The 23,298-nt window shown below is 33.7% G+C and overlaps 2 protein-coding genes across 2 annotated transcripts; both read left to right on the plus strand.

Moving 5' to 3' along the window:
• The first annotated feature begins 205 nt into the window (after positions 1–205).
• Positions 206–11,073, plus strand: LOC138315042 (uncharacterized). The gene is made up of 10 exons (XM_069255769.1): positions 206–728; positions 1,674–1,880; positions 2,337–2,512; positions 3,029–3,085; positions 3,275–3,396; positions 3,600–3,904; positions 4,322–4,407; positions 4,654–4,748; positions 7,951–8,039; positions 8,520–11,073. Exons 1-10 carry the CDS (start codon positions 384–386, stop codon positions 8,598–8,600), a joined length of 1,563 nt encoding a protein of 520 aa, XP_069111870.1. The 5' UTR covers positions 206–383; the 3' UTR covers positions 8,601–11,073.
• A 1,556-nt stretch (positions 11,074–12,629) lies between these two features.
• LOC138316951 (uncharacterized transporter HI_0519-like) lies at positions 12,630–20,768 on the plus strand. The gene is made up of 10 exons (XM_069258588.1): positions 12,630–13,338; positions 15,024–15,168; positions 15,737–15,928; positions 16,415–16,576; positions 17,471–17,596; positions 17,995–18,122; positions 18,708–18,876; positions 19,274–19,531; positions 20,163–20,343; positions 20,703–20,768. The coding sequence occupies exons 1-10, from the start codon at positions 12,854–12,856 to the stop codon at positions 20,717–20,719; spliced, it is 1,863 nt and encodes a 620-aa protein (XP_069114689.1). The 5' UTR covers positions 12,630–12,853; the 3' UTR covers positions 20,720–20,768.
• The last annotated feature ends 2,530 nt before the right edge of the window (positions 20,769–23,298 follow it).

Consider the following 23,298-nt stretch of genomic DNA (forward strand, 5'->3'; position numbering starts at 1 on the left):
GATAGCATATATTAATTCACGATAGTACAGTCTGCTACACTAGCATGGGTTAGAATGGTTTTTTTTTGCTCAAGGACGTATACAGTGGTATATATATAGTGGTTATAAAATTAGAGTTATCTCCCTTCATGGAAGTCTCCAAAGTCAATGTCGTGTATAAACAAACAAACGTATTTGTTATTATTACATTTCTTTGTTATTATCCGTCATTAACGTGTCATTTATATACGATATGGTTTAAGTGCTAATTGAAAAAAACTTTAGTAAGAATCGTGAAAGCTAACAATATTGCTAAAACATGTTACGACATGAACTGATGACGCGCTGACGTCACAAATAAATAGGCCAAAGAGTTGCCTACTTCGCAAAAACATTTATTAAACATGGCTTCACCAGCTAAAAAGGCGAAGACAGATTCATCAATCCCTGTGTGTCCGTATGGAGCCAGGTGCTATCGAAAGAACCCACAACACTTCAAAGATTTCAATCACGATAGCAAAGACGATGGCGATAATGCAGGAAGCAGTACTAGTGGTTCGACAGTGTCCGACTCATCATCTGCCACCGACATGACGAGCCTTCCACCGTGTAAATATGGAGCGTCGTGTTACAGGAAAAATCTGCTGCATTTCGCGGAATTCTCTCATCCTACGACCGTTATTTCAAAGTTAACGGACGACGATGGAAGTTATACTGACGAGCTTCCCGACTCGGAAGACGAACAGAAAGTAAGTTTTTACCTCACTGCAGTATACAATGTACACGTAAAGTGAAAGTAGACCGATAAACACATATTCATGAAACATAACGAACTTGATCAAAGATTGGACATTTGTACACGCTTTATCAAATATATTTGTCACTAAACTAATATATATAACATACACTGTAATAAATATTTTGAAAATGACTTTTTGTTATTTTTGGACCATGTAATGATGTTTGAAACTTCCTTCATTGACTGTTGTATGTAAGACAAATAAAGACAACAATTTACTATTGAAAATAAACATTAAGCTCCAGTAACAATAGAATGAAAAAATATTTGACATATATACATACATGTATAGCACACAGAGACATAGTCACAATGATTTTACATAATTAAATTAGCAATATACAATAAATGTACTTTTACTTACTTTTTGACTGAACATTTTGGCTGAAAGCTGCATCAAAAGGAAGCCTGTCTTAGCTTGTGTAGATGCCTCTTGATTATCATGGCTTTGCATATAGTTGTTAATTATTTCTCATAGGAAATCATTTGTACAATTATACATAATACTTATCTATTATTCTTTTCACACATTTGTGTATCGATTTTGTCACCAAAAGGGAAAATATATATAACAAGTTTTCAGTCGGGAATGATGATGGCCCTTGTATCAGCCCCAAAATTAATATGCACTACAGAATAAGCCTTGATACATAACCAATATCTCTTGCATACATTTTATGAAAACTAAATGCATATATATATAATGACAAGCTCATAAACACAGATCATATTTCATAGGTCATATTTCATAAAGTAGATTATATTTCATAAAAGTTTGAGCATGATGTGACTGTACAATATGAAAATAAAAATCTATATTCAAATTTATAGGAGGATCATGAACAATCATTTTGATAGGTCAGGACTCAATTCCAAACTTAATTAATATCAACAGGATAAAAAAGGCAAAACTGTTAAGACTGACGATATTCTCAAAAGAGGAATGTCACTTGTGAAGAGTTACTCCAAGATGTCTGAGGAAGAAAGAAAGGAATTGATCAAAAAAGCATTTGAAGCAAAGATGAAACTACAAAAGGAACTCAAGGAAACCAAGGATGAAGTGAAAAGTAAAGAAAGGGAACTCCAGAAACTTCAGGATCAGGTATACTTATTATACATATATATGTTGGTTATAACTATACACTGCACTCAACCATACACTATATACAGGTCTTACAGTGCAGGTCAAAATAAGTCAAAATAGAGGTAATAGATATATTTTGATCAATATGTATATGAATGTGTAATTATTATTAATATACTGTTGTAAGGTTTAGTAAGATGAACATGAATCAGATCATTAAAAGTTTCTTCAATAAAGTTTAATTGCTTTGATGTGTATGCATTTTTACAATATTTTAATACTACTTAACTCAGCATTTATGCATGCTTGGAGTTACGTACAAATGTTTAGCATCTTTCTTTCCGAAAACTAAGCTAACAGTCTTTTTTTTGTTTCCCTCCTCTCTGCATGGGAAAAGAACCCATCTTGTACTGTCTCCACATTAGTCTAAGCTTTCACATAACTACTGCAGACTTCCACATTTTTTGACTCCAGGTTAGTACCGGGTTAATACTAGTAGAGGGAGAGAAGGAGGCTCTAGAAGGAACCAAGACCGTCCGCTTCTCCCTACAGGCAGAACGGGCCTACAAGGAGGGGTCTGCAGATCAGACCCATTTCCGTCTGGCTGAGTCTCAGTTCTACCGCCTCCTCAGTGGGCCTGCAGGATCTGCGTAAGTCTGTTAACCTGGGTTTTGGAGATGTATAGTTTATTATATATCACGGAATTACATTACAATAAATTCAGACAGAGAACTACCATAGCTTCAATAAAACCTGAAGTAAAAACACCTCTCTGTAAAGGACACCTCTATATAAAGAGGACAAAAAATCAACCCCATTTGGTGTGATTTACTATAGTTAACCTCTGTGTAAAGGACACCTGTCTTTAAAGAACACTTTTGCTTTGTCCCTTTGGTGTCCTTTATTGGCAAGTTTGACTATATATGTGATTCTGAAAAAACACCCAAAACATTGCCTTATTAAGTTAAAGCTAAGTTTTCAAATTTGAAAATGATAGTAAGTAAAAATGTACATAATATTGTCATGTTGGATATCTTTAAGATAATTTAATGAAAAATTATGTTGAAAGAAATGCAGTTATATGTATGGTTTAATATCATTCCCCTAACTACATTTGTATATTGATGTTTTTACCAATAAAGTAATTTCTGTAATATATTTTTCAGGTACCGTGTCACCAAAGTTGACTATGTGGTGAATCCCAACCTTGGGAAGAAATTCAAGTAAGTTTCTTTCATATAATGTTTTGATATACATGTATAAATTATATAAATATACATGCAGTGTTTGAATATTTTAAAAGTTTGTTATTTTGAAGTATAGGTCCTTTGAAATGGTTAAAAGTCATCAAAAAGATATCTTGATATTTAATGCCGTGTCATACTAATTAGTGAATTGACCTTGACCTTCAGGGCTGGCAGGGAGGATTTAAAAAAGCACAGAGGTGAAGACAAATCCTACCCAGTACTGGCATTTCATGGGACGGCCGAGAAAAACATCAACCCAATCTGTGAGACTGGATTTAAAGTACCAGGTACTGTATATCATTTCATCAGCAGTCTGCATAAGTCTAGAGATTGGTCACCTAATAATCTCACTTCACTCACAAAAATGACATGTCATTACCATCACACAGGAACACTTAACTCTGCCTCAGGATTATAGGACATGTATGCCAGTTGATGAGCCAGATACATGATTATTTTGTATATGTATATTTGAAATTTTGCTCCACAGGTGATACAGGATTCCAACATAAAACAGACACAGGGTGGTACGGGAAGGGAGTGTACTTCAGTGAGTTCCCTGCATACTCTATGTCCTATATCCAAGGTGCCACTAAGCTGTTGTTGTGTCAGGTACTACCAGGTAAAGTGTTCCAGTGTACTAAACTCATACACGGGGCAGCACTCACAAAGGGACACGACTCTCATACCTCACCGGACAAACAGGAGCTGGTCATCTTCAATGGAAATCATATCCTACCTTCATACGTTGTACATTACGAACTTGCTAAAACAAATTTCAAGTATAAACCCCCTGTAAGTATATACAGTCAGTTCATTCTTTAAATATGATATTAAGTAATGTACTGATAAATATCTGTGACACTTAGTTGATAAAGGATAAATTTGTAAGTTTAATTGTTTAATGTAGGTTTCCAGATGTGTGACATTGCCATTGACAGAAGTTTAAATATCTTTTGATTGATGAATCAGAAAACACTATTAATTGGAGCTCCTCATTAGATCATGGTGAAATTCTGATGTTTTACAAGGAAATACAGAATTATAACATTGCTTTGAAAAAAAATGTGTTAAAATTATTAAGGAAATAACAAACATGTATCTTGTAAGAAAATGGACATACGATTCATGTCATGCAAAAAGTATAATTAAGAACTATTTTTAGATTAATAATTGCAGAAATGTAATAAATTTTGGTTATCTCTGTTGCAGGGGGCTGGTGCATCCATCGATGATAAACTTGATGATACAAAGGTAGCCAATGCTTACACAGCCATAACAAACTCCAAGGCATCAAGGTAAGTCAGGTTTCCTCTCATGGTTCTCCTTTAGAATTGTAGGATTTTAATAATGGAAAAAATATTGATAGTAAAGTGTATATATATGTTAATACACTGTATATTTACTTATGATAATATACCCCAAAACCTGTAACCCTCTTTAAATGCATACATCCAAGAGTTGAAATTAATTTTATTTCAATGTAATCTACACTTGATGAAGCAGTGATCAACTTTAATTCAACTTATATGATTTTCTTTCAGTACATTTAAAAATCAGAAGATCATGTTCTCTGGATCATTTCAATTACCACAAAACCAGATGTTGGAGTTGGTTAAAAAGCACGGAGCTGACAAAGGTAAGGCCATCATTTACAGAGGGTGTGTCTGTACTGTCATTTATAGCACTGTTCTGTAGTGATAATTTCATTAGCATCTCATTATTGTTTTAATAGAAAATACTGACAGTTCTAAATTAACAAAATCTTAACTTCAGTCTATAATTATTGGAAATAAATGATGTACATGTGCACTATATTCTTACTGTAAAGTGAAAATTCATCTGAAAATCATTGTAAATAGTTACATTGGTATTGAACCTAGTAATATATCTGGTGATAGTTACCATAGTGATAAAGTCAGTTTTATATCTGATGATAGTTACGTACCATGGTGATACAGTCAGTTTTATATCTGATGACAATAACAATGGTGATACAGTTAGTTTTATATCTGATGATAGTTTCCATGGTGATACAGTCAGTTTTATATCTGATGATAGTTACACCATGGTGATACAGTCAGTTTTATATCTATCTGGTGATAGTTACCATGGTGATACAGTCAGTTTTATATATGGTGATAGCAACCATGGTGATGCAGTCAGTTTTATTAGCCCACCATCATCAGGCTATTCAAATCCCCTTTCGTCCGTGGTCCGTGGTCCGTCCGTCCGGCCGACCGTCCGTCCGTTAACAATTCTTGTTACCGCTATTTTTCAGAAAGTACTAAAGGTATCTTTTTCAAATTTGATATGTAGGTTCCCCTAGGGCCCTAGTTGTGCATATTGCATTTTGGGACCGATCGGTCAAAAACATGGCCGCCAGGCAGCCATCTTGGATTTTGATAGTTAAAGTTTGTTACCGCTATTTCTCAGAAAGTACTGAAGGGATCTGTCTCAAATTTCATGTGCTGGTTCCCCTAGGGCCCTTGTTGTGCATATTGCATTTTTGGACCGATCAGTCAACAAGATGGCAACCAGCTGGCCACCATCTTGGATTTTGACAATTGAAGTTTATTACCGATATTTCTCAGAAAGTTTTGAGGGATCTGTCTCAAATTTCGTGTGCATGTTCCCCTAGGTCCCTAGTTTTGCATATTGCGTTTTGGTACCGATCGGTGAGCAAGATGGCCGACAGGACGCCATCTTGGTTTTTTGACAATTGAAGTTTGTTACCGCTATTTCTCATAAAGTAGTGAAGGGATATGTCTCAAATTTCATGTGCAGGTTCCCCTAGAGGTCTTGTTGTGCATACAGCATTTTCGGACAGATCTGTGAACAAGATGGGCGACAGGCCGCCATCTTGGATTTTGATAGTTGAAATTTGTTACCGCTATTTCTCAGAAAGTACTGAAGGGATCTGTCTCAAATTGTATATGTAGGTTCCTCTAGGTCCCTAGTTGTGCATATTGCATTTTGGGACCGATTGGTGAACAAGATGGCCGACAGACGCCATCTTGGATTTTGGTAATTGAAGTTTTGTTACCACTATTTCTCAGAAAGTACTGAAATAATCTGTCTCAAATTTCATGTGCAGGTTCCCCTAGGTCCCTAGTTGTGCATATTGCATTTTCAGACCATTCGGTGGAAAAGATGGCCAACAGGCCGCCATCTTGGATTTTGATTTTTGAAGTTTATTAATAAAACTGCTATTTCTCTGAAAGTACTGAAACGATCTGTCTCAAATTTCATATTTAAGTTCCCCTATGACCTTAGTTGTGCATATAACATTTTGGGACCAAATGATGAACAAGATGGCCAACAGGGGGCCATCTTGGATTTTAATACTTGAAGTTTGTTACTGTGATATATATCGGTAAGTGATGAAAGGATCTTTCTCAAATTTTATATGAAGTTTGTAGTAAAGGTTTTGAAAAGCAGAGAAAAGATCCATCTTTCTATTGTCAGATCATTTTTGGTGGGCGCCAAGATCCCTCTGGGATCTCTTGTATCTGGTGATGGTTGCCATGGTGATACAGTCAGTTTTATATCTGGTGATAGTTACCATGGTGATACAGTCAGTTTTATATCTGGTGATACTTACCGTTGTGATACAGTCAGTTTTATATCTGGTGATAGTAACCATAGTGATACAGTCAGTTTTATATCTGGTGATACTTACAGTTGTGATACAGTCAGTTTTATATCTGGTTATAGTTACCATGGTGATACAGCCAGTTTTATATCTGGTGATAGTTACCATGGTGATACAGTTAGTTTTATATCAGGTGATAGTTTCCATGGTGATACAGTCCATTTTATATCTGGTGATAGTTTCCATGGTGATACAGTCAGTTTTATATCTGGTGATAGTTTCCATGGTGATACAGTCAGTTTTATATCTGGTGATACTTACCGTTGTGATACAGTCAGTTTTATATCTGGTGATAGTTACCATGGTGATACAGTCAGTTTTATATCTGGTGATACTTACAGTTGTGATACAGTCAGTTTTATATCTGGTGATACCGTTGTGATACAGTCAGTTTTATATCTGGTGATAGTTACCATGGTGATACAGTCAGTTTTATATCTAGTGATACTTACAGTTGTGATACAGTCAGTTTTATATCTGGTTATAGTTACCATGGTGATACAGCCGGTTTTATATCTGGTGATAGTTACCATGGTGATACAGTTAGTTTTATATCTGGTGATACTTACAGTTGTGATACAGTCAGTTTTATATCTGGTGATACTTACCGTTGTGATACAGTCAGTTTTATATCTGGTGATAGTTACCATGGTGATACAGTCAGTTTTATATCTGGTGATACTTACAGTTGTGATACAGTCAGTTTTATATCTGGTTATAGTTACCATGGTGATACAGCCAGTTTTATATCTGGTGATAGTTACCATGGTGATACAGTTAGTTTTATATCAGGTGATAGTTTCCATGGTGATACAGTCCATTTTATATCTGGTGATAGTTTCCATGGTGATACAGTCAGTTTTATATCTGGATACAGTCAATTTTATATCTGGTGATAGTTACCATGGTGATACAGTCAGTTTTATATCTGGTGATAGTTACCATGGTGATACAGTCAGTTTTATATCTGGTGATAGTTACCATGGTGATACAGTCAGTTTTATATCTGGTGATAGTTACCATGGTGATACAGTCAGTTTTATACTTTGTTGATAGTTTAATTATGCATACAGTGTAGTTAATATGTTTGTTTTATATGCAATCAAAATATATAATAATCAAGATATAATATATTGATAATGGGAAACAACTGTTTATTTTTACATTATTTCCCATTATTATGCAGCGACACCAAAGGTTTTCAGCATACTGGTGGCGTCAAAAGCTGAATTTGAAATGAAATCTAATAAAGTACTGGTGGCAGAATCAAAAGGGGTAAGGATGAAACATAACATCTCCTATACTAAGTATTTAGATGTGTCACCCTGGATATATGACATCTCATTTTAATTGATAAATCATTTCCACGCTACATTATAGTTATGTGTTTCAACCCGATTTTCAGGGCTTATATTAATTATTACTGATTGGATAATTAATTGATGTTTAAATGGTCAACAGCCATCATCAAAATCACAGATGCTTTTAATATCTTAAGTCTGGCCACGTTTGTTTTCGAATGTCAGCTTAGACAAATTATATTAAATTCGTATTATCGGGATAATGGTATACGTAAGGGAGGAATTAATGAAAGTACTTAAATATAGAGTTGAAATATAAAGTCAAGAATTAGTAGCGCTTACTTCCGATTTCCCTGGCACTTGCAGCAAATATTACATATAAATTCGTTATCCTCAGCTTACTATTGCGTGTGTTTACTATTTATTATAATAATGTTACATACTTTATTTCCAGCTGCCCGTTGTCTGTGAACTCTTTGTGTATGACTCTATCAAAGCACGTAAATTAAAGCCAACAGAGCCATACGAATTCTGAAGAAATCTCGAGATTTGACAGATCCGTAGTTACATGTATGACGTAATTGTTATTAATATTAATTGTATGTTATGATATCTGAATAAGGATACATGTATTATTAGTTACATAGTGTTTTGTAGCGGAGATACGGAAATATATTGGGTCCATCAATAATGTTCTAAGGGTTCTTACGTTTAATGATATACGAAGAATATATAATGTAAACTATCTTAATACTTGAAGTGATAGAGACTATGTATTTATATATGTTTTTGATACCTGTGATGGTTTAGTGGATGTGCAATGAGTGTTTATTGGTTTGTACATATAAATATGGTAGACATAATAGATGTGATATGTATATATCTTTTGTTTAAAACCAGGTGTTCTTTTATGATAGTTACTAATGTTAATAAACGATATCCAACCTCTTTGAGTCCACAAGGACAGAATAGACAAGATCATCAATGTTGGTGTATAGACATGCATTACTATTGATGTTATATACTAGGTGTGAAATTTGTGTGAATGATTGTTACTAAACGGATACAATTTAAATGCAATATTTTGATTAATTCTTTGAATGAATTTTAATGGTTTTCAATTAAGCATAAAGAAATTTTATTTGCAAACTGTGAAACCGCGTAGCGGATGCTCACAAAAATTTGCAAATAAATACCCCGATGAAGATAAAAAAATAGTGACATCAATGTTTATGGTTATTTTTTTAGACTACAAAACAAAATAATTATAGCGAATAGTCGGGCAATGGAAACCAGACTAAATACGTTCTTTGGCCTTCCAAAAGTCCTTGCTTACCATAATGATTGTAAAGATCTGCCTACAGTGTACAGGTTTGACCATTGAAATTATGGGGAAGCCCCGTGTTTTAGCACAGTATATTAATTCGCCTAACACTTTGAAAACAAGGCTGCTTGGAAATGTCAACACGGACATGTGTTTCTCAGTCGTGTCATTTTCGTTTCATTTTTCTATTTCATAAGAAATTATACTGCAATTAACACCATTTTTACCGACTTTAGCCGTTCTTTGCCTGACCATTCGCTTTAATTTTTTATTAATTTTCATACTAAACTTTCTGATTGGTTGATACTTTTACTTCATATACTATGAAGAAAAAAACAGAGAATGGCGCAAATAACCGACGTTATCATAACGTCACCATAGAGACGTTGCGTATTGATTTAGAAAACTAACCCATTGGAAAATCAGTGGAATCATACGTTTAAACATATTGCATATCATCAAGTAGTCTGCAAATTAATCATAAGCATTGATGGCACTATTTTTTAACTTCATCGAGCTATGAAATAAATTTTGTTTGCAACCTTTTGTGAGAATCCGCTACGCAGATTCACAAAGTTTGCAAACAAAATTTCTTTCATACCCCGATGAAGCTAAAAATAATGACATCAATGCTTAAATGAAATACGTTTAAACGTATAATTCCTTTATTTTCCAATAGATGATTTTTCCAAACCAATACGCAACGTCGATGTCTCTATTGTGACGTCATAATTACGTCGGATGTACACGCCATTCGAATTGTTTTCTTCAAAAAGGTATGAAGAAAAAGAATCGGCCAGTCAGAATTCGAATTTAGTAAGAAAACTATGAAAAAATAATTATTTTTACATATTTCGTGAATTTTAACTACATTCATAGTTATAACAACAGTATTGGAATTTATCACTGCCAATTGTTTCGTCATTTTTTTATAGCATGTACATGTACTTTTGCAGTTTTTTATCATTGCTACAAGAATTACTTATTTGGTTATTGATAATACCATTGTATCATCTTTACATTTTGAAGTTTTTGGTTTTTTTTTTTACATTTTACCAGTATTTGCATACGGTGATAATATAATTAATATTCTCTACATGACTACGGAATAACTATCTTCTACATAGATCAAAATAACCTAGAACTGCAAGTTTTAAATTGCTCCAGCGCCGACAGCGCATAAACGATACTCATCATTTGAACAATCACTGATGTTTGATCGTAGACAAATGTGTCTTATTAATAACAAAATACATATGAACTAATTTATTTTGCTTTGGTGCATGCACAATCAGTACTTCATTCTATATAGGGCATAGTGCATTGGAGTTTTTCCGGGAGGCAAATTAGTATTTTAATATTTTTATTTTGAAGAAAACTAAGAGGCTCACATTTTTCAATGATGGTACATATAATGGTGTAAAGTAAGTAATTTTTGTAACTTAAAAATTTGTTCATAAAATCTATATCTAATGTAATATATCATTTCGTACATGAAAAACAAGAGGCGAAAAAAATGCCGCATATAATAACGTTGTACCAATTTTATAAATTATTCATATATTTGTTTATAGATGCCACTTATGTATACATATTCATTGTTCATTACATTATACTATTATACAGCGATGAAAAGTATGGTCATTGTAATCACGTTGTACAGATCAAGAGTGAGTAACTGTCAACAGATATTATTGTGGTTATTTTTTCGTCAAACGTATCTTTTAATTTTTACTTTTTCAATAGTTTTATATAAACGTGTATCAGCTTTAATGTTTATTTTGCGTAGGAATGGTTGACATTACAAACAAACCTTATTTATAACATTGTACCATTACATACCAAAATATGTTTGTAACGTAGAGAGTGTTATGTAGTGCCTGGTTTTTCCTCTATGATATATATTCTCTCATTTTAAATCGAAAGAATAAAGTAAATTTTAAAATACCAAGAAAATGGTTGTGACTGTTTTTGGAACTACTACTACTAGTATGACTATACCACACAGATCACTCGATGGCTGTTTGGCTGGTCATACTAAACGTCATATTCACTAAGGAAGACCTCCTTATGTGACGTGCAGCATGTGGAAAGTGAGACTGGATTTAGGAGGGGGGGGGTAGTCCGCTAAACCTGCCTTTATATATGTTATATCTTTTTTAATAAAGGTAAACTAAAAACACACCTAACATACAGGCAGGTTTAGTGAACTAGTTTATGATGTGTCCCCTTGCTACAACAACGGAAAAACTAGTCGTCCCTCGAGCTCCATGCTAAACGTTTAGTAGACTCAGACACTACAGTTTTATATATACTGAGGTGAATTTCCTGATATAGGGAACGAACTCTCGACTCGAGATCAAATCTGATCAGGGAGTGACGGTGGAGATTTCGTAAAAAATGGGAAAAAAATGACGAATTTCTCATATAAAATTTATCAGGAATATCTTTAAACAAGCGTAAAAAGTTGTATGAAATGTAATGTTACAAGCTCAAAAGTAAAACAAGAAGGAAGACTTGTAAATCTATTAGAAGGAAGACTTGTAAATCTATTAATTGTTATAGCGGGAGAACGAGATCTGGCGGTGAAATGTATTAGACGGGCATTTAATCTATATCGACTTACGATTCAAATGTTGGTTTCCGTTGATATATAACTATTTTCACATCACGGTCCAGTATTTTGCTACCCAGATACACAAACACTTACTCCATAGGTCTAACGTTAATAATATAATTAATTCAATAACTTCGAATAACGTCAATAATGAAAACCAATGAATATACGGTACGTATACTGTGATAAAAGAACTACACCATTGTGTTTTTACAGATATTTAAATAACATACATATTCATATATATATATATAATCTAAATCTCTGGTGTTTATTTGTTAAATAAGAACACAAATAAGACAGTAATTCTAAATCATAGAGCGAGCACTGATAGATGACTGTGACACGCTCTTGAAAAATGTCGCCGATTTACCTTGGATGACATTTAACGATGAAGGATTCGCGAGTGTATTGCCTTAGGGCATTACGCATCATATTGTTATAAGCTTATTTGACACTGTAAAAGGTTCAGTTATGTAACATCATATATATATCCAGTTATCGTTTTATTTAAGGACCTTTCAACACTTCTAGTCGGTAAGTATTATATAAAAAAAAAAAACTTTTTTCATCGCGATGTGTCAAATTTACATGATTTATTTTCTTCATAGACTTTTGTTTATTAATGTTAAATGTGATAATGCTTGGAATTTGATAGGCCATTACGACAGTACAGAAAAGAGTTTCACTTATAACATTAACGTTGAGTTATACAATAACTTACATTCCTATAAATATACATGTATATAATGTACAGCATGAGGTTACCTGTGTAACGTGTTATCGTTGTATATCCTCAACATGTTCTTTAGTGCTTGCTTAGTTCTACTATCATACGGATTCCAATATGAAAACATCACAGTATACGTCGGACGATGAAGGACCGGTCACAATAATATCGCTTAATAAAATGGACTCGGATGCAGAAGGAATGTCCTCTTTGAGCTCTAGACTGGATGTGGAAACAAAGCCGTCAGTAAATGGAACTATGGAAGCTGACGACTCGAAAGAAGAACGCATGGATACCAAAAAGCAGTTCTTTGTTGACAAAAAATTTCAAGAAATCAAGGATATTATCTTAAAACACAAAACGGGGCTAAAACGGACCACGTTCAGTATTTTACTGCTGCTGTACTTGGCGTATGTTGTCTACTCACTCCGATTCCAGTTCGGAGATGAGGGGTCGTGGAGGCTACTGGTCTGTACTGTTTTATTGGTGATGTACCTCGGCTGGGGAATCATTAAAACTCTCACAGTATACCGCTCATTCAAAAATTCGCTTGGAGTGGTAAATCCTGAAAATATCAAGAGAGCAAAGAAAATAATAAGACGGTAAGTATTCTCTTGTATCAAATTGAATATAAAAATGTAGCAATGCGATATTTGATTTGAGAAAATTTGTATCGTATAAGTATTTGTCATTGCTAAAACTTAATTCGTCGACTTCAAAAGTTTTTATTTACATGAATATATCTAGCACAATGTCACTTTTACGACTGTTCTTTACTGTTTCCTATTGCTTCCATATGCATTCCTTGTTTGGGTCAGTTGGAACAACGAAATTTGGTAATGAATTCTCAGTCAGATGCCGCGCAATAGAACCACCAGCTATATATACGGCATGAAAACAAAACCTTTTTCAGAGATCCGTCTTTTTATTATAATTAGCTACGCATGATTTTGACGAGTATTGATAATCAAAACGGATGTTATGCTAATATGTCTTTAGCATGGTGATATCAATATATATAAATATCTATATAAAAAAGAATGAATAGCAAATAACTCGCATTTGTAGCAGGATTTCCCGGGATCTCATATTCAAACGCTCAATAATTAAGAACTGCAAAATGTCACTATCTTTCTATTCCACAGCTGGTTATTCAATCATAACAAAGGCACTTTGTATGCCTAGTTAGCCTAATATGGATATAACCACAATGTAACCTATAACTTCTCATATCGTTAGTGCATGGATGTGTTTTCTATTCAAGATGTCTCCCAGATAAGTTTAAATTTTATTAACATGGTTAATTATCTTTGATCGATCATTTGAACATGGAATGTCACGTTTGATGGATGTTTATAAATGTTGAATGCTAATAATCACGGGATTCTTTAACATAGTCTACAAAAACAGCGGTCTCTACTCCCGCTTAGTTCTTCTCTTTGTTCAGTGGGATACACTTTAAAGGAACAATTCAGTGAGGCTAATTCTGTTACATAACCACTATGCAAAATATGACATAGATGTATTGTTCTACATTCCTTATGAAACATATAACAAAAAATATTGACAAATTTCACGACGTTGTTAAGTATTTTAATTGATACCGTTGAAATTCCAAATCGTTGATCAATACGCTTAAGCAGGTACAAAAAGTATACTGTAACCCTTTCCCGACCCAGAGTCACACACGCTAAACAAATGCAATACATAACTACTGAGGAATTGATGCAATTATTTTTAGACATGAACATGCATCTAATTAGGTAAACACTCTAGCGATATTAGTAGTTCTAGACAAAAAAATCTTTACTACACTAGCAAGGGCCAGGGTTCGGCATACAAGACATACAGTTAATATGTGTAATGGCGGACAGTAAGCGAGTTTGAACATTTCACATACATTACACTACAGTGCGCATTTCTGCCATATCACAGTTAAACCGCCTAATCTAATTCCAATTAGAACTGGTTTATTTCCGAACCGAAACATGTAAAAAAATTAATGTACTCTTAGACTGTATTGACCCTTTAATGTAGGTCCTCATATCACAATAAGACAGACTGTGATTGTAATATAGAAAAAAAAAGTTAAGTGCAGATATTATGAGCTTGACGTTTAACACAGTGAATCCCCAAAACATCTACCGATATTCTGTTTCAGGTTCTGATTTGATAAAGTTTAGAAATGCGTTTAGGAAGTCTATGTTTTCAATCGAAATATGGCTGTAAATGTCAAGTTAGGCCGATAAGTCTATAAATACTAACTGTATTACTTTGGTATATATAGATCGCTGTGCTTGGTGGTGCTGGTACTCATCGCTGTCTACCTAGGACTGACCGTTATACATACGAGACCCCGGAATCTCATCTCCCTGGGCGGGATCATCGTCTTCATCTTCATTCTCTTCCTCATGTCAAATAACAAGACAGATGTAAGTGTATCCCATACCCCAAAAGGTTCTAACGTGTATCTAAAACAATATTACAAGAAAAAGAAGATCAGTTAAAAGACGACGGAAGTGGTTTTGTAATATTTTAACTTACTTGTATGATAAAAAGTTTCTTTCAAAAGACGAAAACTCGAAATTGACAACAGCAGATATATATGAAAATGCAAATTACTACATATGTTAAGAAAGCAATGTTGTATATATTATATTCAATAAAAAAGTCAATGGAAATTTTGCCAAAAAATAAATGTCACAAATATGACTATGGATATTTAATCTTAATCTCATTTGGCGAATAAAGCTCTTTCTGAAGTCTAGGTTAAAAAGTATTCTGTCGGATTATACTTGTGTATATATTTCATGTTTAATCATTATTTTGTTCAATAAAAGGAAACAAAATTCTAAGGTCATATCACATATTATGTATTAACACATTTAATCATGGATACTTGTATTTATTGGACAACAGTAGTCCCGTTATTCATTTACATTCAACCATTTTCACTATGTATGCTTGATATAACTAGTCAACTATTTTCCTTGGTCACAGATAAGCTGGCACACCGTGTTTTGGGGACTTTCCCTCCAGGTCGGCTTTGCTTTGGTCATCCTCCGGACAGACTGGGGTATCGGGGCTGTACGCTGGGTAACAGACAGGTTCATGGAATTCATTGCTTTCTCCGACAAAGGTTCTGCTTTTATTTTCAGTGAAAAGTACAAAGAATTTGACATCATATTCAAGGTATATATCTTCAATTGTTGTTTTTATCCTGTCATTTTTTTGTTTTGTTTTGACACTTACAAAACAATGTAACACAATGGATATACATGGGTGATTTAAAAGCTTTGGCTGGTCTGTGTAAATTGAGATTATATGTGGAATGTAAAAAAATGGAATTTAAATCAAGAGTGAATAATGAATGCAATTTTTTTTCGGGAAGCATTCTATCTGTTTTGTGTAAATGTGATTTGTCGGCTAAGTGTATAACTGCAATACAAAAATTCGCGATTCAATGAAATCAAAAACTCACGAATCAATGAAATCGGTATATACTGTCGCGTAATCAGATGTTGCTGTTATAAATCTGCCCATACAACTTCGATCCTCCTTCATTACAAGCTATTTTGAATCTGGAAAACGAAAATTATGCTATCATTGATTACAGAAGATGTATACAAGTAACTGTACAGAGGTACCAATGTTGTTATCTATGTTGCTGTATTTCAGGCTGTTCCCTCTGTGATTGTATTCTGTGCCGCCATTGCAGTGTTGTCTTATCTCGGTGTCTTGGCGTTCATCATTTCCAACATTGGCGGATTCCTTGGTTACTGTCTCCAAACCAATCCCGTAGAATCCCTTAACGCGGCGACAAACATATTTATGGGTGGTGTAGGTATGCTATAACAACTATTTTGTAAATACGCTATATAATCTTCTTAAAGAAATAAAACGAAATTAGATTAAATAAACATAACTCACAATTCTGATCAAATACACAACACTATTTCAATCTTACGGTCTGGGCCCAGTTTCATAAACTTTCCTTTACTTTAAGGAATTCCTTTACTCAAAATTCTCGATAGGAAAGCATTACAGAAATTAAGTTACTATCTTAAGTTAAGGAGCTTTCCTTAAAATCGGTTATGCGTTTCTAAGGAGAATTATAAGTTATGGGATTCCTTAAATTTAAGGAATGTTCATGAAACATGGACTGATGCTGAACTTGTTATTGTGTTCTTTATTGATTTAACTTGCATTGTGATTTGCCGCAGATTTTGCGCTTTTGTAAAGCGATGGAGCAAAAGATTATATCCTTCCTGTGCTTATACTTCTTTTAGGTGTTTTGATTTGAAAAGTCATATTTTGTCCGGGAAGACCGATCTCGGCTCAAACTAATTTATTCGAAAGAGATCAAGTAATGTCCCCAAAACATACATGTATGATCCTCTGCGGATATGCGTATGTCACTTTATAATGATTTTGATTACCTCAATATGATTTTAGATATCTGATTATGATAACCACATGCTACTAAAGGAGGTAACTCGTATTTTAGATATCTGATTATGATAACCACATGCTACTAAAGGAGGTAACTCGTATATATATATATATTCAGTATGGTTACCAAATAATTTCATAAGCCAAAAATTAATTTGTTACATGTACATCTTATCTGCATTAGAAGCCTAATTCTAAGATTTTAAAATCATTAGTGAACACATACGAAGTTTATCTGAGCACATAGACTCCCTCTTGACGACATCCTTTGTTTCCTTGTAGACTGAGTCTTTGATGGTTATTAATGATTATGTAGACTCCCTCACGACATCCCAGATCTTCTGTGTCTACACTAACGGGCTATCGTCTATAGCAGGATCTGCCTTAGTCGTGTTTGCTACATTTGGAGTAAGTCACCAACAGTTCGTTGTATTTAGTATAACTAGAATAAGTTTGTATATGTGGATGTGGCGCAATGGTAGAAGGCGCAGGTATGTTTGGCTAGGCGATTGGGTGCCGTAGATCCTGAGTTCGAGGCCCGTATAGGGCACGAGTCAATAAATTGTCATGCTTTGTTAAATTGTGTTTTCTCTGATATTTTTTATATATAATATATATTTACATAATCTCCCAATCGGACATCGTATGATGATGTTCAGATATAGCATGACTGTCAACATAATTGTTTTCTTGTATCTTAAGAAGAATAATAATATAAAAAAAATATAATAAAAATATAAATTACCAGTTAATCTCTGATGTATCCTTTTGTCCATATGAATTACTTTTTATATCCATTATGTAAGGTTCCTGTTGAGTACCTACTGACTGCTTCAGTCATGTCCGCCCCGGCCGCTCTAGTGGCAGCCAAAACCGTATACCCATCCGAGAGAAGCAAAGAGCCCGACAGAAAATGTGTTATTGGAACTGGTGGGTAAGTTTGATTAGGAAGGAAATTAAATAACAAACATTATAATTTTTTCTGGTTTTGTGATATATATATATATAGTTTTTTTTAATATTCATAGACGAATTTGAAAAAGGAATCATATCTAACAGTTTTTGGTTGGTAAGATGATAATGTTTAATTTCCTATTAATACCTTAATGACTGTGGTATGTTTGTGTTGTTTTCTCTTATAATAGTATAATTATCGTCCATTTTCTAGTGCTATCTCGATGACCCGGTCACATTTTACTGACAACGGGCAAACTAATCGTTCTATTATTTCTGTTGGGCGGTAAGGAAGAGCATAATATACAATTCCAATGCTATGATCGGATTACAAAATTTATGTATCCAAGAGCCAATTGAACAAAGGCGCAACATACTGATTTATCCGGGGAAACACGAAAGGAAAACATCACTGATAGAAGAAACAACCACTGTCTATGATATTAAGAACATCCGTCATATCGTTAAAAATAGAAATAAGTCAATTTTAACATAAAACGAATGGAGACAGCTGTACAATTACATATAACATGTAAGATACTCACGAGTTATGTTTTGTTAACAGAGTACCAAACAGTTTCATACAGGCTCTGTCTAAAGGAGGAATGCAAGGTCTACAGCTAATGGTGAATGTCCTCATCAATCTCCTCATATACATATCTCTCTTTGCCTTCGTCAACGCGGCGATCACGTGGTTTGGGAACAGGGCGGGAGTGGAGGAGCTCACTCTTGAGGTAACTTAGTCTTAAACGTTATTATTAAGATTAATGAAGGTAAGCACTTTAAGATGAACGTGAACTAATCTTTAGTAAGCGACGTGTTAAAACGCAATTCCATACAACGTGGAAAATAGGAATGGTTATAGAAATTGTTATTTAAAGATATATTACACGTTCATTTTACAATAAATATAATACATGGTATTTTACTTTATTGAAAATTGAATGTTATAGCAAAGTGATTTAGGGTATATGTTCATCTCTATTGATTCAGTTGTTTATTTATAGATTTGCAATGTTTGATAAATCTGCTAAACTAAAGATTTAACAAACTATTAGACTATTGGCATTAAGATGTTAGCTGTTTTCTGATTTGTTCAGTATGAACGAAGTTTTTTCCTTTTTTTTTCAGAAATTATTCTCCTATGTGCTTTGGCCATTAGCGTTTATTATGGGAATAGACGCTATTGATTGTCTGAAAGTGGCCGAAATGTTGGGAGTGCGCATGTTTGCTACCTTAGCTCTCAGCTACATACAGATGGGGAAGTACTTCAATAACAAGGAAAAATACAACAGTTACACAGCTTTATACAACAACACAGTGCTGACCTCTAGTGGTGATATCATCCTACCTAACTGGAATGCCACACTACACAACGGAATACTCACGGTAATTACTGACAACTATTGCGGTATTAGTTTCAAACAGTCATAATTTGCATATAAATAGAGAATATGAAATATTTTAACATTTATCTTTTATTCATTTTACATAATATCCACAAAACAACATGTACAGAAAATACATGAAAGACAAATATGATAGATGTTACATTTTAAGAACTATTTTAAATCACATACTTCACAACATAGTACACATATATTGACCGCACACAAGAGTAATTTCCCTTCCTACAAATGTAATGAAAAGTGAGCTAGGGGGAGACAACTCATGATAAAGCAAAAAGCAATAGATTTATTGGTTATTGTATCATCAGTTTGTAATATTAGAGACAAATTAAAGCAAAGCAAATGCAAATATGACATTTTAAGGAAAACGGAAAAAGCTACATGTATTTGATTTTTAATGATTTACATTTGTACTATCTAGTTATCATTTTTTTAAACTTTGCAATATTGTAGCAGCAGAGCACATTTCAGAAATAGATGATAGATTGTATCATATAGTATTTTCTTGCAATAAAATATCAATTTGTTTTATGATTTATTAATGTACTTTTATCTGAACTTCTATCTGAGCAAATAAAACGTTGATTATGGATTTGCGTAAATCTCCACAGGACCGGTCAGAACTGATAGCTACCTACGCTATGTGCGGTTTCTCCAGTTTACCGTCTATCGGGATATCTTTGGGAGCCTTTGCAGCCTTAGCCCCGACCCGACTAGCTGAATTATCCAAGATAGCCATGAAAGGAATGATAGCTGGAACTATAGCCAGTTACATTACTGCATGTGTCGCTGGTACGTACTGTTTTTTCTTTCATACAGTTGGATTATAAGACTCTTTCTTATGTGGATATGAAGGATAGGAATATTCTAACCTCGGGATCACAAAATGTTGCAAAATCCTCGGCAAGCCTTAGGTTTTACTACATTTTGTGACCCTCGGGTAAAATATCCCTATCCTTCATATCCACATAAGAAAGAGTCTTATTATCCAACTGTCCTTCTTATATATACTGTAAAGTTATCTCAACTATGACTTGGATTCAAAAACTATGAATGAATTCGTAGGTTCAATAACGATTTGATTTTTTTAAATATTTCTACATTATAACAATGATGAACGTGCTGAATTATAGTATACGTTTGATTTACAGGGTTGTTGTTTGCCTGATGAAGATGGAACACGAAACATTCATCAATTGTGTATTAATTCTGTAAATAGGTTTCTTTAATTTTGTAAATAAAATTGTACAATACTTTATATATTTCTGTTGTAATATAATGTGTGTGGTATTATCTTTCCGGTTACTACTTCAACTTCAGTCACAGAAGCGTGATTCATAGATGCTTCTCAAATACAATGTGTTCTTTTAAAATGTCTTTCGTAGCACATATTAAGACCACCTTTTTGAGTATAGACATTACTTTCTAAAGAATAAACAATATATTTTTTCAAGAACTTTACGTATAGGAGTAGCCCATATGAAACAGTACATAACGTCTTTCTCAGGTTAAGCAAGAAAGAACTTTACTTGGAAATATCAGAATTCATGATGATGATTATAATGAAAGAACATTCAGAACCAAAAGTAAAACAGATGAGAAAATGGATCGGATCAGCAAAACGGACGCCAGTGCTGACAGCAGTGTCCATGAATTAAAAATACAACCTTACTTGGGTCTATCAATAGACAGTACAGCTTTACCCTTGTAAGGCATTTTAATTAGCCTCTTAACCTTTTTTAAAAGATTTCAACCGACAAGCACCCGGGAATCCAAGAATTGTAAAAACAGTAAACAGAAAATAACCTCATAAATATGTTAATGTAGCATGCTATTCAAGAAGCGCAATCACTGCAATACCCTATGGTAATGTGACCCGGTTGAGCTATCAAAACACAGGCACAATACCAACACTAATTCGTGTTTACTGTTGAATGTTGAATAAAGAAATGCAGAAAACCGAACCATTGCGCAAATATTTGATGTACAGGGACACAGTAATCACGGGGCTGAGATATTCCAACATAATTCCACAAACCCTGAGGTTTCAGTCCCGTTGAAGCCACGTTTCGACAATGATCAAAGAAGTTGTGAGATTTTTTAAACTTATCAATATCTGTAGCAAGTTACCAGTTGCAAAGTTTGTCAAGAAATTGCTTTTCTATTTTCAGTAGTTTTTCATACGGGGTTTTAAAAAATGGACCATTTGGCGGCCATTTTGAAATTGGTTGTTTTCTATGGGTTTTTTTTTCTTGGACTAGAGCCTTTTTTTACCAGAATTGTTCTTACTTAATGATGTACACCTCTGAGAAGTCTAAATTTTCTTGAATTAAATTTTTTTTCTCATAAAGATTTTTGTGAAATAGAAGTTATACCATAGAGAAAATGGAAGAAAACACATATGTCCGTGTGCTCGTTTTGGAGCTATTGTTACTGAAAAATACCTAATCCAATACAAAATATTGGATTATATGGGAATTTTGTCGTTTTGACGACATACACAAAACGACATACACGAAGGATTGAAATCATAATTTCCTAATGAGGTGTTTGATATGCATGTATATTTGCTGAATTTATTTTCCAGTGGTCTTCTTTAAAAATACATATAGCAGTTATGATTAATAAGACTCACATTCGTACTCAGAATAACGACATATGCTACCCCTACCCCTTAATTTTGAGCTTCAAAATGCACCATTTTCAGCCATTTTTGCCAAATTTAACCTTTTATAGAAAAAGTTCTGGTATTAAACTTTTGGAAATATTTTGCATATCAATAGGGAAAAGGTTGCTCTTTCTAAATCAGGCAGAAAAATGGGGGGTCCGTGTGCTTCCTTTTTTGCCCCATTTCAATGTCCGTTATTTTTCAATATTTTAGAGTAAAAAATAAAAGTGCTAAAATTACCATTAATTAAATAAGGTGACAAAAGCAATCATTTCACACATTAAGGCTTAATATTTTAATTATCACGAAGCTAGTAAAAAATTACAGCAAAAATTAGCTCGATACAGCTAAACATATTGGCGCAGTGATGAAACTGTTTGGCTCTGCTCAAAGCGAAAAAAGGCACATTTTCAAAATGGCCGCCAAATGGGTCATTTATTAAAATTCCCGTATGAAAGAAATCTACTAAAAAAGAAATGTTATTTTTGGACAAAATTTGTAACTGGCAACTTGCTAAAGATAGTGATAGATTTTATTTGAAAATCTCATAACTTCTTTGATATATGTCGAAACGAGACTTCAACGGGACTGAAACATCAGAAGAATACATCCTTAAATCATCACTGCGCTAGCATTTTTAGCTGTATTGAGCTATTTTTTCCTGTGAATCTTTATTAGGTCTGTGGTTATAAAACAGTGAGCATTAATGAGTGAAATGATACACTTTTGTCACTTTATTCTTTACATTTTATGGTAATTTGAGCACTTTTAATTTTTAACTCTAAAATACTGAGAGAAAAAAAATATTCAAATGGGGCTTAAAAGTAAGCACACGGACCCCCATTTTTCTGTCTGATTTAGAAAGAGAAAATCCGTTTCCTGCTGATATGCAAAATATTAACAAAAGTTTGATACCAGAACTTTTTCTATAAAGGGTTAAATTTGAAAAAATGACTGAAAATGGTGCATTTTGTAGCTCAAAATTAACGGGTAGGGATAGCATATGTTGTTATTCTGAGATATATTAGTCCTATAGATCAAAACTAGTATATTTTCAAAAAAGACCACTGGAAAATAAA

Source organism: Argopecten irradians, chromosome 2, assembly GCF_041381155.1.
Source record: "Argopecten irradians isolate NY chromosome 2, Ai_NY, whole genome shotgun sequence".
NCBI lineage: Eukaryota > Metazoa > Mollusca > Bivalvia > Pectinida > Pectinidae > Argopecten > Argopecten irradians.